This window comes from Protopterus annectens, chromosome 3.part1 (assembly GCF_019279795.1).
Source record: "Protopterus annectens isolate FY-2018-M chromosome 3.part1, PAN1.0, whole genome shotgun sequence".
NCBI classification, from domain to species: Eukaryota; Metazoa; Chordata; order Ceratodontiformes; family Protopteridae; genus Protopterus; species Protopterus annectens.
The window spans coordinates 1,438,500,334-1,438,519,064 of NC_056732.1; the positions used below are offsets into that span (position 1 = coordinate 1,438,500,334).

An 18,731-nucleotide genomic window follows, 5' to 3' on the forward strand; every position below is an offset into this window, starting at 1 on the left:
AAACAATAAAATATAAATAAATAAACAAATAAATAAGTAAGAAGTGCGTAATGTTATGTTGTTCATGGCTAAATATCTCCAACAACCATATTGTATAGAATTTATTCAATGTTTTTGAATACCGATTAATAAAACCAACAGTAGATTAATCTGTGGCAGTACTCAGATGATATTACTATTGAATAAAAAACAGGATCTGCAGTATTGAGACAGTAAGAAGAACGGAGGAAAACACATTAGTGTTGGTACATATGGACATAAGAGTGCTGGTACACATGCACAGGACACTGCTGGTATATATGCACATAATAGTACCGGTACATATGCACACAACAGTGCTGGTACACATGAACATGACACGGCTGGTACATGTGCACAAGACATTGCTAGTACACAAGTACTTGACATTGCTAGTACACATAATTGACGGTGCTGGTACATATGAAAACAACAGTGCTGGTGCACATGCACATAACAGTGATGGTGCATATAAACATGACAGCAGTGGTACATGTGCACATGGCAGTGCTGGTGCACATGCACATAACAGTGATGGTGCATATAAACATGGCAGCAGTGGTACATGTGCACATGGCAGTGCTGGTGCACATGCACATAGTGATGGTGCATATAAACATGACAGCAGTGGTACATGTGCACATGGCAGTGCTGGTGCACATGCACATAACAGTGATGGTGCATATAAACATGGCAGCAGTGGTACATGTGCACATGGCAGTGCTGGTGCACATGCACATAGTGATGGTGCATATAAACATGACAGCAGTGGTACATGTGCACATGGCAGTGCTGGTGCACATGCACATGGTGATGGTGCATATAAACATGACAGCAGTGGTACATGTGCACATGGCAGTGCTGGTACACATGCACATGACAGTGATGGTGCATATAAACATGACAGCAGTGGTACATGTGCACATGGCAGTGCTGTTACACATGCACATGACAGTGCTGTTACGTATGCAAATGATAGTGTTGGTATCTCTCTGTCTATATGTATATACATATATATACATATTTGTGTGTCTATAAATATATGTTTCCTGTGCATCAGGATGTTCTGAGGCACTGGAACAGCTGATGTAAATCCAGCTGGACAAAAGGAAACAACAGGTGTGTAACCCCAGTGCTATGATTAGTATTAGTTATGATCAGTGTTAGTGTAACCCTCTTACATACCAACATCACTATGTTTAACCAACTAGAAGAAATAAAAGGAAAAGAAAATGTTTTATTATAAATCAGTTGCTTTATAATAGTACTAAGTCATTCCAGAAGTGAGTGTTTTTGTGTATTACACAATGGGGACTTAAAACATCCCTGATTCCCTTAATATAATATAATGGAATCACCAACCTAAAAGAAGTGCTGTACAGACAACCAGATTGTGGAAGCCGGGAAATTAAGGGAATCACTCAGATACCTCCACACACTCTCTTAACATGAAGACTTTATACAAACCACAATCAACTGTATTTTTGTTGACAAAGGTGACTGACGTTTGGAGAAATCACATTTTTTCCTACAGCAGTATTGTTAAACAGCTGCTTTCTGAAGATGACTTGCATTGTCAATTATATTTGGAAAATCCATAAGTAACAAATAGGATTACTCATGTGGATCTAAAAAAAATAAATCACTGGTTTCAATACCTGGTGAATATAACTTATACTGAACAACATGTACAAAAATGGTAGCATTTTTTCAAAAGTACTAATGTGTAAGATAACATATTTAGCATGTATCACTGAATCAGCCTTTCAGATAATAATGTACCAGCATAAATGCTGGCTATATACAGTATTATTAATATAACTACATGTGTTCTTTTCCAGGATATAATACTGACATGCTACACTTAGATACATTATATGATACTGACATGCTACACTTAAATACATTATATGATAGTGACATGCTACACTTAGATACATTACATGATACTGACATGATACACTTAGATACATTATATGATACTGACATACTGCACTTAGATACACTATATGATACTGATATGCTACATTTAGATACATTATATGATACTAACATGCTACACTTAGATACATTACATAATACTGACATGCTACACTTAGATACATTATATGATACTGACATGCTACACTTAGATACATTATATGATACTCACATGCTACATTTAAATACATTATATGATACTGACATGCTACACTTAGATACATTACATGATACTGACATGCTACACTTAGATACATTATATGATACTGACATGCTACACTTAGATACATTATATGATACTGACATGCTGCACTTAGATACGTTATATGATACTGACATGCTACATTTAGATACATTATATGATACTGACATCCTACAATTAGATACGTTATATGATACTGACATGCTACATTTAGATACATTATATGATACTGACATGCTACACTTAGATACATTATATGATACTGACATGCTACATTTAGATACATTATATGATACTGACATGCTGCACTTAGATACATTATATGATACTGACATGCTACAATTAGATACATTATATGATACTGACATGCTGCACTTAGATACGTTATATGATACTGACATGCTACATTTAGATACATTATATGATACTGACATGCTACACTTAGATACATTACATGATACTGACATGCTACATTTAGATACATTATATGATACTGACATGCTACATTTGGATACATTATATGATACTCACATGCTACATTTAGATACATTATATGATACTGACATGCTACATTTGGATACATTATATGATACTGACATGCTGCATTTGGATACATTATATGATACTGACATGCTACACTTAGATATATTGTTTCTCATAAGAGTGTTTTTATTTTTCTTTCTTTAGTTCCAACAAAGATAATTCAACAAGTAATCTCGTTACTGTACCGGTGTACCTTAATGTTGTGGCTGAGGTAAACATAAGAGGGTAAGTGTCCACCTTGACTTTGCTTCTGAAGCTTTTATACAAATTGTAATACTGAATGTGATATATTTCCTCCCTCATGGGAAATCAGAGCTACCATTTCCTTGACACTTTCTGACTCTGTTGTCTACATGATACATTAATATTTGATTACATGTGAAAAAGGGCAAACACTTTTCCCTTGCTAAAAGCAAAACCTTGTTCTGTCCTTACTGGAAAGAATATGATTTTTCTCTGATTAAATCTGCCAACAAATGCTAAAGGTTTGCAGTTTGCAGATCAGGTTAAAGCATTTTCAAAAATAAATAAATGCAGCTAGCCATGTATATTCAAGTAATATTTTTACTTGAAACATAACCCAGCTTTTAAGATCAGTTTACATGTATGTTTTCCCAAAGTCCCAGTGGCACTAGTTCATTCTTTTTGTGTTGCACCTTTTAATATGGTTTCCATATTTTGATTTTAGAATAGTAGCAATGGCAAAGCAACTGTTCTGAACAAAATAACTGACTTGCTAATCACACATAATGAGACGCTAGAGTATGCAGAGTCTTTGAAGATTTTGATTCTGAAGTGAGAGTGCTTTTAAGATGGAATACATACTTGCTTGTCATACGGATTCTAATGGTATCCTTTAAGTTCAGAACTATTGTTTCTCTGGCATCCACAAGGTTGTGGTTACTGCCTACTCTCTATATGACTTTGGGTCACATCACTTAAAAGGTATGAAAACACTGATCTCACAGAGATGAGAAGCAAACCTAGAAGGATGCATTAAAATGTGGCCATGTGACCAGGTTTTTGCCTAATATATTAAACATACAGGCATTATGGCTTTTCTCTGCATTATAAAATGATTTGGTAGGTCTCTACCCATGCAGTTGTATTCTGTAAAATACATGGGCCATGCAGGCATGTGTTGTCACCCCAGTGGCATGCAACAGTGCTGGTACCAACCCATCCTCTCCATAATACCATACTGTAGTCTGGATCTGTGCATGAGGACCCAGCGGATACCCTTTGTTCACATAATCCACAGCCCCAGGTGCATGCAGATAGCTACATTGGTGTATCCATTGAAAATCATTTTATGACACATGGCATAATGGAGCAATATAGTATGACATATATAAGTAGACTAGGTCCACGCCTGAATATAAGCTCCTGTTGACAAAGTGCACCTATGTGTAACATGGTGGCTATGCACAGTAACATGGATCTGAGTCAAGCACATGGCTGGTAGAGAGGGGGGATTCCTGAATAGGTTGTCTTGGGGTAGCATGATGCCTTGTTGCCTGACAGTTCAACATAGCACCTTGAAGCTGGCATTACAGTCCTCATGCTTTGATGCAGCTAACGCATTTCAGTGCACTGGATTACAGGTAGAGTAATTCTAGTGAGAACACAAAACTGATGCCTCTCAGAGGTGCTTTGTGGCTCCTATTGGGTTTTTGTTAGCTGGCTAAAAGCCACAAGACACAAATATTTATTTCCTTAGAAACATCCATTGTGGGTAGTAGGAAAACCTTGAAAGTTACTGTAGATTGCATTTATTCATTCATTCATTTCTTTTTTCTACTGATTTTGATGACTGGTGGAGTCTGCTTGGACAAAAAAACATTATCTGCTAAAATCTGGGGTGAAAGGTTTCACGCTAAAGATACATAAAAATTATGATTTTACAATTCATAAAATATAAACTTATGTACATATAGAGCACATAAGTATTACATGAAAAAACAGTTTATAATATGCTGTCAATATTCAGTAAAATATGTGCTAATACAGCAAGACATGAATAATGAGTAAAACCAGTGGTAAAGTAGTACTACTCGGGAATTGAACTACATATCAGAAGATGGAGTATGCACAAACTAAAGTGGAGGTGAAGTAGAACTTTAATTAAAATGTCATATGTAATAGAAATGATTCAAATACATACACTTTATGGGATGGGGTTCATCAATTAAGGTAGTAGTTGAGAAGCATTCAGCTATTGACTTTGGCAAGAAGTGGTTCTGAAGAGTAGTCTTAAATGATAGAGTTTTAGTGAAGTTTCTGAGTGTCTGAGGAAAGTTATTCCAAGCCTTAAATGTTATGAAAAGAGAAGCAAGGTTCAGTATGATAGATGCAGAAAAGAATAGGGTTTGGTGAGGAACTAACTGATGACCTAATGATCTAAGGAAGTAGGTGGGTATTAAGGGAGGAACTTTTTTCTAGAGTGTGAAATATTAACTGGGTGAATAGTAGCATATTTGATAGTTTATAACTAAACTAAAGTCTATTGCATTTTAGTGACAGTTTGAGCTAAATTTATCAGCTAGTAGATTTGCTATGTCACCCTGATCAGTGAAGGTGCTATCATTCACCACCAGTTTAGCACACACCTCTGTGTTACCTTTAAAGTTCCAGTCATAGCTGAAGAAGGTCTTGCGATTGTCCTTATCTTGCAAAGCTATCCTGACCTCATAGTTGGCCTTGTTGGACTTAATTAGACTTGCAGCTAGCCATGATATGGTGAGGGACCTTATCTATGGTGACTTGTGCGTGGATGAGCTCCATGATATCATTCTGTTTAACCAATCTGGAGGCATATTTGTTTCTAAAATAGATTCAGACACCTCCACCTCTGTCTCGAGTCTGTGCTGTTTGGTCTAAATGTGTGGAAGGGTATATAGCCTTGCACTGCTGGAGTACTTACGATGGCTTTAAACAAGTCTCAGTCACAGCACAGATGTCTACATTCTCCAGAGTGAAGAGCACTCCAAGGGTGTGAAGTTTCTTGTTTAGGCTCCTAGCACTGAGCAGGAACACCTTAATTGTTGAGACTTTTTCACTATCTTTGTGGTTTTGTCTTTTTGCCATTGCCTAAAAATGGCTCTGAGGGGATAGATAACATTTTAGCCAATATCCAAAAGTCTGGGGAGGAGAGGTGCACCCATCCTTAGCAAAGCAATGTGGTCTGTCAAAGATGTCATCCCATGTTGACAGATATTGGATCTCTCTGAAGTTACACCATAAGCTAAGCCAATTATTAAATTCAATCATTTTATGTTCATACTGTGGCATCATCCTTGGTGAGGAAGAATGTTGCTCAGTGCAAGGCTAACACCTCTCTGTCTCACACACACACACACACACACACACACACACACACACACACACACACACACACACGTGTGTGTGTTGGGGGGGGTCTATGTGTAAAATCCATTGGTCTGTGGTAATGACTGTCAAATGGCACAGAGTTAAAGAACCAGCCTCCCAGAGGCAGTCTTATTGAATGGTCAGGCTGTGACAGCTGCATTGTTGGAGTTGTCCTTCTAGATGAATGCAGCCTCATTCACACACATACACACACACACACACACACACACACACACACACACACACACACACACACACACACACACACACACACACACACACACACACACACACACACACACACACACACACACACACACACTCACACACAGAACACGTACACAAAGTAGCACACCTTCTACACCTGCATCTTTGCTGAACTTACCTGCACCGCAAGTACTTCCATAGGTCACTTTCCCTCCCAGAGTAAAAATGTAATTAGCGGAACAATACTCTGTACTGCTCAGTTGAGCAAACTACATTTCCAGGGGGAAGCACATGGCTAATTATCACTAACCACTCTCCCAGTTTACTGCATTAGCATGCAAGTTCAGCAGTAGAGTAGTCTTTGAATTCTAAAGACTTAGCAAGATATGGAAACCTTCTGAGTTAAGGCTTCTTCAGCTTACTGAGCCTTTCTGAACCACAGACTTTCTTTCTGTTGATTGCAAAGTTGTTCAAACAGGACTGTTTCACAGAATTCTGCAGAAAGGAAAGAATGTATGAATTGTCTAAAACCCAGTAACTGAAATTCACCACAACAACACAAGCATATGAATCTGAAAAGCAATCCTTAAGGATGTAATACATAAATGGAAGGGAAATAGTACCTTTGGAAAAAAAGGAAAGGGAAAGTAACTCTATCCCATAATCAAAAGTAATAATCTAATAATATGTGAAAGCAGTAATGGAATCTGGAACAGTACTATGGTGCAAAGGATGAGGCCGTACTGGACGAAAACAAGAAAAACTATTATCACACCATACAAATAACCAAGAAGCTGCATCAATAATTTGGGCTGCAGTGTAGAACTGTCATCTTTGTTAGCCTATAGTCAGAAGAAAATATATGTGGGACAGCTCTTTTTTAAGAAAGACTAGATTTGTTTCTCTATATCTAAGGGTTTGAAATGCTGAGATACTATACAAGAATGCACTAGCCACCAAAGAATGTGTCTTTCACAAAATGAGCTTCAGTGCTACTAAGCTTGCAGGCTCAGTTGGCAAGTGGGCACTGCAAAGTTCAAATCTAATGGAGGGGATTTGCTCTGCAAATAAGAAAGGAGGTTCAACACTCTATTAAGAAACTGCTTGACATGCCATTACTAGGCCATAGCCCTACTTTCCACAAGGTCATGATGTACAGAAACAGCTGAGGTGTTCATTTATCATCAAAGAACTTGCACCCACATCCTATGGTTATCTAAGATAAGACAAGATCACCTGAAAACAAGCTATCTATGATGGTTAGAAGTGCTGCTCTGTACAAACTACGATCTTTTTCCACTTGGGAGACATAGACATGATGATTGGAATGTTGCCTAGGGGCCCTCAATTACTTCTGAGACCCCAGTCTGCAAATACAACAGAATCAAAGGTTCTATATCAGAAGTCAGTCACAGAGCCATCTGCTGTCCCACTCACATGGATATCCACTCTTGGACCAGGAAAATTTCCTGTAACAGCAGAGACCAAAGAGCCAGTAACCATACACTTTTTGATCAACAAGAGTTTTGGTCTTTCTTCTTTTAAGTTTTTAATGAAATGTAGACTCAGTATGAGTGGCAGGAAGGCATATGTGTATCTCCTGTGACATTAGAGAGAAGGCATCCATTACTACTGTCTTCTTATACTGCTGAATTAAGCAGAAGGTGGGAGTTATGTTTACCAGGGTGCTTCACTTCTGGAAGACACTAATGATTTATGACCACTAAATCCACATTTCCAGTAAAAGATTAAAGGAGCAGCAAAGATGGCCTTCCAGCTTGTTGACTTCCCTTTGTCTTTGATCTGCTGTGACTTTAATCTTCTAAGAGAGCTATGCTTCTGTCTGTGGTCCTCTGTAAGATGAGAACCGCCTCCCTGCACTGGAGATATGATCTTGTGCCCAATGCTTTTTCAGGCAAAACACAATAGACTGTTTGACTTTATCTTTAGAAATTCAGAAGCAGCTTTGTCTCCAAGACAATCAGGACCAGGAAAAGTGTTCTCATCTCCAACTGACTGATGTGGAGCCTCCTTCCCAGAAAAGCTACATCCTATACATTGTGATAAAACCTAGATGAGCTCCATAACCAGCATGAGAAAATTTCATCATTAGACTCTATGATCCAACAACCAGTGACAACTGTTTACTACCAAACGAAGAGGCATGATTTTGTGGTGGCTGTTTCACCCACTTAGGCAGGTTGCTTTCCATATGACTGAAAAAAGTCAGCATGCCTCCTGGCTGCTAGAATGGCAGGGGGACATGGCTAATATATTAGCAGGCAAATCTAGTACTAACATTTTCACTCCTAATGACACTGCTACCCCCTCTACCTACAAAAATTTAGTTTCCCCTCATATTACCTTGGAGCCAAAGCTAGATCCAGCACTAGGTGACCTAGGCAACCTCCTAGAGTTTTGTGCTGGCTGGGGGGACCTGGCCCGGATTAATAAATGCTCTGTCTGCTAAGAAATAAATGTATGAGACAGCCAATGCTTTGTCTGCTTTAAGAAGGTATGAGATACTCACACCATCAGCACATACATGCAGTACAAGATCCTAGTGTAGCATAAGTCTGGAATGGGAGATTTTGCTTTGCAGTGTCAGCTTGTATTGTACATCCTGGAGTCTGCAACATGGAGGAGATTTGGTTTAGTTTGGATTAAAGAGGACATGACAGTACAGAAGGTTTCAGTAGCAAAGAAACTTCATGGGATGGACAATAGCTATAGAAAGTGTGTGTGTGTGTGTGTGTGTGTGTGTGTGTGTGTGTGTGTGTGTGTGTGTGTGTGTGTGTGTGTGTGTGTGTGTAAAATTCCTCACTTAGGGGCATTGCAGTTTTGTAGTTCATAGTTAGGCTCAGTGGTACAAGAAGTAGCACAGTTGCCATTGGTGCAGTAGGCTGTGGGTTCTATTCCAACACCAAATAAATTGACTGATGTCAGTGCAGCATGGTGGGGGAGGGGGGGTTGCTAAACTCCTAAGTGCATTGCCCTTGGGATGAGATGTTAAATCAGGTCTCATCTGCTTGAAGTCATGGTAGCTCAGGTGGATGTTCCCTGATGCCATGGACAAATGTTCCCTAGTAATATAAATACAACCTCAGAGTCTCTACTGAAAAAAGGCCTGTAGCCTATTGGTACTAACCTGGTTAACAAAGGAAACATTACAAAAGTAATAAAAAAAACACATGATGTGCAACAGTTTACCTTAAGTTTTTCTAAACTAGTCTGCTTTTATCTGTTTCCAGCTTTACATAACATCCCTGATTTTGCCTCACATTTATGACCTGTTCTTCAGGAAGTCACTTAACCAAAAATTACTTTTGGGTAAATGGAAATTAGGGCTAGGGTTCTCAGTGCCCCCCTGTTCCTTAAGCCTAGTAACTATCTTTGAATAGGAGTACTTAAAGGAAGGAACTTAATTGTAGTAAGTAGGAACATCATCATTTCAGCCATGTTCTTTAGCTGTGATTCTTGGTTTCCTCATTGTGTTGGATGTTAACAGTGCATTTATTACTTAGTTGTGAATTAATTGGATAGCATGAAGTCTGTGAGTGTAAAGTTAATATTATAACTATGAATACAAATTTAATTTAGCTTGTTTTTACAGGCATACAGGTATGAAATGCACTGTGGTTGGGCTACAACAGCCTGTCTAATGCTTAGAGCAAATGAGGAGGATGCGCTGTTAAAGAGTTGATTTCTGTAATACTTGGTTTGAGTCTCTTAGCCTTCATTTGTGTTCTGTGGGACTCTGCCAAATGACTTCAGCAGACAGTCCACCTGGGCTGCTCCTGAAAAGGGATAATCATGTCCATTGGGGTTGCCCAGGTTGTTAGTGAATGTGTTGCACATTTGTCTTTTGCATTCCTGCACCCTTCATATAGACTCTAGTTGGTACTTCACTGTATGCTATTTGAGTATGAATCTTAGCACATCTCTTGTAATTTAGTGGGTTTAAAGACACATTTTAACTAAATGTGAGTTTCAAGGGAAAATAAGTTTATTGTTTCTGATGATACATCTGTTTTCAATAAGCAAGTGTTTAGTTTTGTTTAAAAAATAGCTTTCAGTGTATTTTTCCTGTAAAATTTGAAATACAATTTTTAAATGAAATCCAAATCTCTGTAATAATTTTAAAAGTAAAGAAGAAAATATTATGTAGACTGACAGGTTGAACAGTGTTTAAAGTAATGTTATATTGGTATATCTGGCTGGGGCCTAATTCATTACCATGCATAGGGCCCCCCTTTGTCCGTAATCCAGCTTTGTTGACTCTGTTGGGTATATGCTGTAAGAATGCAGAATTATGAGCTATTTAATTAAGCCAGACCTATACTGACTGATGTGAGACAGGATACATATTCTTGAAGAAAGTGAAGTCACAGCGAGGTCAAAAATGAGATGTAGGTGTAATGCCCCCCTGCAAAACATAGTATGTTGTATGCAGTAATATTTCTGATTTTTGCATGATTTGTAGGTTATTGAACAAAAGCTGTTGCAGCATTTATATTGTCTTTAGTCATTTTTGCTTTATTTGATGTAATGAGTGAATTCATTCAGTAGTAAACCTTAATTGTATAATATAGTCTACACATGTTGCATTTTAGTAATATATTTTTGCAGTACCTTCTTCTTTACAGTCTCTAACAATTGCAGGGTGACTAACATTTGTTAGATCATACAGTCTATATTATTTGGAGTGATGATCAGAACCGTTTGTTCTTCAGCTTCCATTATATAGCCATTGTTGCATACCATGGGTCTCAACCTCTTAAGAGGCCAATGCAGATCAAATCTTAGCAATTTGTGACAGTCAAAATGTGGAACACCATATTTTTGCACTGTATGAACACATACATTTTACATTGGACCTGGTTGAATTGGGCTTTCTGCCAAAGTCATGAAGTTGATTTTTTTTAATCCCATGTATCTCCACCACGAGCCCACAGCCCCCTCAAATGCTGTACAGAATGCATTCAGGCAGGATCAGGAAAAAAAAACGAAACAGCATCAACTACACTACAACCATGAGAATCCAGCAAAGGATAGCTCCAATGTCTCAGCAGCAGTCATCCCAGCAACAGTACACCATGACACAACCATCCTAATTGCTCTATGTACAGCAGTAAATCAGCTTTTTGAAGTATGGGACTACAGATCTTTTGTATTAAGATTGATGGTGGTATCTTACATGCATGGCACAGCACAGCAGCATATCCTACTATGCAACAGCTGATCATTTCAGTTAATCTTCCCTGGCCCATAATCAAAGAACAACTTTCAGTGGGATTGCTAGTAAGTCTCAGAGCCCTGCAATACCATTTTAGAATGTATTGCAGTGGCACAACATATAGAGGCATTAGGATGGATGAGTTCTGTGCCTCCTAATTGGTTAGATTTTTGTTAGGAAATTATTTGATTGGCTCATATAACATAATGCCAATTGGCTGTATTTGCAGTATATGAGACAATCAAAAACTGCAATGTGGAGCCACCACTGTTCTATGCGGAACAGCAAAAAAAGTGACTCTCGATTATGTGAAATGCAGACCATTTCACACAATCCAGAGTACTTGGCTGTTAAGTTGCATACTGTTATGGTACAATCTTCTTTGAAAGATCAGATTGTTAAAGATTTCAGCATTTAGTTAAAAACTGTCACTCTGGCAGTTAGTGCAGAAGATAAAAACTCTGACTGGTTAATGAGCTGTTTGTGGCAAGGGTGCATGATTTAAATCGTTCTACATTCAATCACTTACTGTGTGACAGTAAGCAAGTCCCTTAACCAGATAGTGTTTTGGGAATTTGGTCTAAGCTCCTAAATGGTCACCAGGACTGCATGCATAACTGTGAACCTGCTTGCTAGCCATTCCCTAGTGCATACCTGAACAAATTCAGGAAATGTTATATTGCATCATTTTTTAAATGTAACATAGGCAATTCAAGGGAAGCAGTCATTGCATTTGTAGATGAAACAATGAAATGAAAAGGTGACTAAGGCAGCAACCTATGCATTAGTAATAGTTCTCTTTAATGTGGAATTGTTCAGATGACAGTAGTTTGAACTGACTGTTATGGTTGAAATTTTCTGAACTGAGTGTTTTTTCATTATTGGTTCATATATTTTGTTTCACTGCTTACTGGAAAAGTGTTCAAAACTGCAAATTTAAAAGGCACTATAACAAATGTTGCTGTATTAAACAGGGAATATAATTTAATACAATCAGGAAAATGACTCAAAGAGCACTTGCATTTATGCATAGTCCTAAAACTGTGTGTAGGAGGTCCATGGTTTGATAACAACACGGGAACCAAGGTATACTTTATCTGCCACTGACCAGAACTATTTTCAGTGAATGTGAGTTTCAGTGCAGTTTCAAGGAGGGTGAGTTTCATAGGCAGAGAACTTTACTATTGCTCATGCTAAGTCTGTTTTCAGTGTGAGACTGTTTTGTTTAACAAATGGCCATCATTATTTACGCTATAAAATTTGAAATAAAAGTTTTAAATTAAATCGAAATATTTGTAGCTATTGTCAAAGTAAAGAATAAAATAGTATACACACAGGTTTGAAAAGTGTTTATGGTAACTAGGGAGAGATAAACAAGTTATGAGATGTTGGAATGGCTACAGTGTGGGTGGGCGTTGGGGTGAGGGTTGACCTATTACCCTGCCTAGGACCCCATTTGACCTTGATCTGGCTGTACCTGGAATAATTCTTAGAATCCTTGTCAAAAGCTAAAAAAATATACTTCAGTGGACTGAGCAACAAACTAGGCTGCATTGTAATCAGTGCTGAGTATGCACCATCTGAGCCTCTACTTAAACTGTTCACCCTCAGCTTATCTACACAGTTTGTTCCTGATGCCCATAGAACAGCCACTATTACTCAGCTGCACAAGGGTGGCCCCTCTTCAGAACTGAGTAATTGTAGAACCATCAGCCTCATCTGCCTTATATGCAAAACTATGGAACATTACTCCAACACAGATGTTATAAATGTTAATATTCTTCAAACAGATACATTCGTAAGGAACCTAGGTACTTATGTGTATAACGCTCTGTTATTCAATCATCACATTTCCACCATAGTGAGGAAATACTTCTACCTGGCTCTGTTCATTTCCATGGGAATATCTTCACTGTCCAAAAAAGTCATCCTACCACTCTACTCTTTGCTTATCAGACCCATCATTGAATACAATGCCCATTTTTTATGTATGTATCCAAATATATCACTCAAATGGAAAGGCCCCATCTGTTTCTAACAAAGAATATTACAATTCTGACATCATTCACTGCCCTGACAGTTTAGCACAACTCTGCTTATTTTCAGTAACCTACAGGTAGCTGCAGCGTGACCTGTGTTTTGTTTTTGAGCCAAGAAAGACCCAGTCATATTTGATCTCCCATTTCTTCACAAAACTAGTGACCCTATAAACACTGTCACTAAGGATCTAAATCTACATCATTAAATAAATAAAACTCACTGGAGTGCATACCTTTCAACCTCCCAGTCCAAAACAGCTGGACAAAGCAAAAAAAAAATGGGGGTGCAAAGGCACAAAAATAATGACAGATTTTAAACAGTGTTCCTATACACTTAGAAATTTGCTAAAATAACAGGTTTGGTTTTATTAAATATTTTCTGTAGGATATGAAGTGTGAAACTAAAATGTCTGTCATTGTTTAGTATTATTTATTTTATTTATTTTATTTATTTTATTTTATTTTACATTTGTTGACCGGGCTAGTCCAACTGGATATATTTCCATTTTCAGTAGAGGCCCGGGGAGAAAAGCTCCAGCATAACACAAAATGAAATATCAAATTGTATAACAAATAAAATAATAAGTATTTAAAATAAAGAAGAAGGTTATTAAAAAGTACAATACTAACAAGGTGAGTATAAAGTCATATCAGTCATGTAATCATATGATACGTGAAGATACACTACAGTTCATTGTAGTTAACATAAATGCTTGTGGTTATATAAGTTTTACAATGACCAGATTTTAGCATACAGAGGGGTATGTAGAGTATGATTATTTATCCATAGGCAGTAAGAAGATAAAAATAGGATAGGTAGTAGATTAATCTGGGTTAGTGCAGGGGCATAACCAGAGTGATTTTAGGTGACGTTTGAGTTTTTGCTTAAAGAGTGACAGTGAAGGTAGTAGTGTTAGGTCAGTAGGTAGAAGGTTCCAGTGTTTCCCAGCAGTATTGGAGAATAGGCTGTCGCCTGACAAGTTATTGGACTTACTTATGCTAGCACGTAGTTTGCTAGAAGAGCATAGGGAATTTAGATTATTATAAGGGGTAATGAGGTTAGCAAGTATTGGAGTATTATTTGGTTGGTAAAATATTTTATGAACAATGGTGAGTTGGGAATAAGTTAGCACGTTAGGGAGTTCAAGCCAGTCTAGCTGCTTTAGATTCAGACAGTGGTGTGTTCGAAATGCATTTCCAGTGGCAAATATGGCAATATTGTTATAGGAGTTAGACAGTTTGAGAAGATTATTTTTCTTTAGAAAGAAGAGTTGAGACTAAGTGAGAGTGGGCAATAGTGGTTCTAGCTATGGGAGTTAAGAAGGTTTGATTCGATATAAGGAGCCCATTTTTCTGTTCACTGTTTGAATGGTATTATTTATATGGTTATCGAAGTTGAGGTTGTTGTCAATTGTAACTCCTAATAGTTTGGTAGTAGGATCGGGAAAGATGAGGGTACCATTGTTAGATTTAATAGAGAAGTTTATGGGAGAGGACCTACTGGTAGGTGTGAAGAGTAGAAGCTTGTTTTTTTTGGCGTTTAAAAGGAGACAGCATTTCCGGAACCAGTCTTCTACTGAGTTGAATACTTTTTGAGTTAGAGAGTGTAGATCAGAAGTGGAGTTGGCAGAACATATAAGTGTGGAATCATTGGCATATTGAATACAGGTAGCTTCAGGGACTGCTATATGAAGGTCGTTGATGAATAGTGAGAAAAGAAGAGGTCCTAAAATGGAGCCCTGGGGAACTCCAAGGGTGACTGGAAGGTGGGATGAAAGTTTGTTTTCCCAGAGAACTGCCTGTTGCCTATTGGTATCTACAGCAAGAAGTTCAATAGTATTTATAAGCAGTGGATGATTAACCATATCAAAAGCCTTTGAAAGGTCAATGAAGAGAGCAGAAGAGAGGATGTTGTTATTACGATTCCTATAAATGGAGTCAGTGAAAGAGAGTAGAGCGGTAGTAGTGCTATGAAATGGCCTAAAGCCATGCTGGCACTTAGCCAGTATGTCATGTTTAGTTAGGTGGTCTAGTAGCTGGTGATGAATGCACTTTTCCATGATTTTAGCTAGAGGTGGTAGCAGAGCTATTGGTCTATAATTAGAGTAATCGTAGGATTTACCACCTTTATGTAGGGTGATGATGTGGGAGATTTTCCAGATGTCTGGAATAATTCCTCAATTAATGGTTCTGTTAAGTAGAATGGATATGGGGAGGGCAATAACTTTGGCTGCTTTTTGTAAATATTCAGAAGGTAACTGGTCGGCTGAAGGAGTGCAAGGCTTAAGTTTTAGTAAGATTTTATAGATGAAAGTGGTTGAGATTGGCTGAAATGTAAATGTTGGTAAAGATCCAGCTAAGGAAGATGGGATCCTTGTGTTGTCAGTGGAAAGCTGGCAAGCTAGGGATTGTATAGTTTCTGTAAAGTAGGTGTTGAAGTTGTTGGCTATTTGATTTGGGGTATTTTGATCAGCATCATGAGGGGCTGGTGTGCTAGAGTGACCAGGGTTGAGGAGCCTATTAATGTTAGTCCAAAATTTTTGAGGATTGTTCTGGTGTGTTTGTTGTAGCTTACAATAGTAGTTCTTTTTGTCAGAGAGTATAGCTTTTTTAGTTATGTTTCTTAGCTGTCTAAAAGTTTGTTGTTCAGGGGAAGTTCTGTTAGTTCTCCATTTAGCCCAAGCTTTGTTTCTAAGTAGAATTTTTTGTCTAGTCTCTTTTGTAAGCCAGGGGGCTGGTTTGGATTTTATTCTAATAGATCGTTTAGGTGCATGCACATCTAGGATTGCAAGAAATTTAGAGTTAAAATATTTGACAGCCTCCTCTAGTGGGAGTATTTTTAAAGGTTTTCAGTCACATGCATTGAGTTCATTTTGGAATAGCACAGGGTTAAACTGTTTCTTTGTTTGTGAAATCCTGTAGGTAGGGGTGTTAGAGATGTCATTCCTTTGTCTTATTATATAAGTTAGAGTATGATCGCTTAGATCATCTGGTAAGGTTCCTACATTATAAGTATGGGGTTGTTTATTTATAAGTATCCAGTCTAAGGTGCTCTCTTTTTTGGTTGGTTTGTTGATTCTGGTAGTTGAGTTGATAGTTTGAATAAAGCCATGGAGATTAATATGTGCGGGAGGGTTATTAGTGTTGAAGGTTTTCCATTCTGTGTTAAAGTCACCTAGTATTATAGTTTCTTGTGGGTAAGTTGAGGACACCCAGCTAAGAGTATCTTCTATTATAGTGTTGTTATTACCAGGGGGTAGGTAGATACAGATCACATAGAGGGATTTGTTAGGATTGATTTGAAGTTTGGAGATAAGGACTTCAGCCTTACTGTCCAAAGTTGGGCTATCATTTATAGAGGAGATCTGTAGGCCACTTTTATAGAGGAGTGCTACTCCCCCACCCTTATGTTTTATTCGGTCTTGTCTCAATATGTTATAGCCAGGGGGGATAATTTCATTATCCTTAGTTCCAGGTTTTAACCATGTTTCTGTTAGGCAGAAAATGTCGAAGGAGTGAATATGAAGGAGAGCATGAAGGTGGGCAATTTTGTTATTGATACTGCAGATATTGAGATGTGCTATAAGTAGAGAGTTGGAGAATTTGGTTAAGGTTGGCAGATTAGGGGAAGTCATGCAGTGAATATTTCCTATAGATGCATTGGTTGGGCCAGGATTAGGGTGTATGTCCCCATCCTTTATGGTATGGCTTTGTGGTTTAGATATTGGGTTGTGTGAGTAGTTAATTAGAAGTTTCCATTTTTTTATTAATAGGTTGTTATACTTAATGTGTGCATATCGATGGTATTGAGGTGATGTATAGCAGGGAGTAGAGATTATGTTAATATGTGTAAGTGAGTGAGAAATATCAATAGTGGTTGTTTGTTTTGGAGGGAGATTGTTGAGGGAGAGATTGGACTTTTCAAAATAGGTTAGGAGATAGGCTGAGGTCAGGACAGGTAAATATATGGTTAAGAGTATTAAGTAGGTTAGGATAACTTTTACAGTAGTATGCATATTGTAATATATAAGTATACTGATATATATATATATATATATATATATATATATATATATATATATATATATATATATATACGTATACAAATACAAAGGAAGTTGAGAGAGATAAGATAATAAGGACTGGTAGGAATGGCAGAGACTTAGGTAGAGGGAGGAGTAGTGCTATTTGGGAAATAGTACTATAAGTAGAGATAGTAGAGAGGAGGGTGTGGTTAGGTGAAGAAAATTGTTTGGACTGATTAATTGGTTAGAGGAGTGAGGGGGTGTGGTGTAGGAAGTATAAGAATAGGATCACTGGGGGTGGGTGGGAATTGGGGGTAGGGGAGCGGAGTGAGCCCGCAGGGTGAACGGAGCAGGTTCAGACACAGACAGGTTTTGAGGGAGAACAATCAGTGAAGAGGGAGTTTAATCTAAGGTAAGGTACCTAGGAATTGAGAGATTAAGTTAGCAGAGTGAAAGGAGAGCTGTCTAAGAGCTGATACAGAGACAAAGAAATAGGTTCAGGAGTAACAGAGGTAAGATGAAAGCAGAATGGGTTTAAAGGCTAATATCCAGGAGCAAGGTTAGTGAAGGAAAAAATAGGTAAAATGGTATTGCAGGAAAGTTAGGTAGGATCTACCATAAAGGGTATTAGAGAGACTAAATAGAATGGTTATAGCAGGTAAGGTAAGTATGATCTACCTAAAGGGGTTTAGAGAGACTAGGGGTGGTAGAGGTAAGAAAAAAGATATGTAATTTACAAGCAGGGGGGAGAGTAATAGGTGAGAGGTTAATAAGGGTAAAGGGAACATAAGTATAGAGACAAAGTAGGAGGATTAATTCTAACAGGCAGGAGGTATATAAGAGAGACTGTGGCTGCTGATAGTCCTGCAGGGGACGCTTACTTAAACAACGGCAGGATTATATTACAGTTTAAGTCAAATAGGAGTATATGTACATACTTTCAAATGACTAGTTCCTGTATCTCAATGCAGTGAAATATGGGGAAGACAAGTCTTTTTCCAGTATCAGGAGTAGGTAATTCAGGTATCAGTATTCAGGGTTGACTCTGGGCTTATTTAATGACTTCAATCCTCAATGACTTGGCAGAAAGCCAGAAATTTTATGAGGTATAC

At 37.9% G+C, this 18,731-nt stretch overlaps 1 protein-coding gene across 1 annotated transcript in view; it reads left to right on the forward strand.

The window, feature by feature from the left end:
• ITGA8 (integrin subunit alpha 8) overlaps positions 1–18,731 on the forward strand; it is a 1,841,490-nt gene that overhangs the window by 1,468,602 nt on the left and 354,157 nt on the right. Inside the window, exon 23 of the mRNA XM_044067504.1 lies at positions 2,888–2,968. Within this exon, the coding sequence (XP_043923439.1) occupies positions 2,888–2,968 (81 nt within the window). The remainder of the gene's footprint in view (positions 1–2,887; positions 2,969–18,731) is intronic.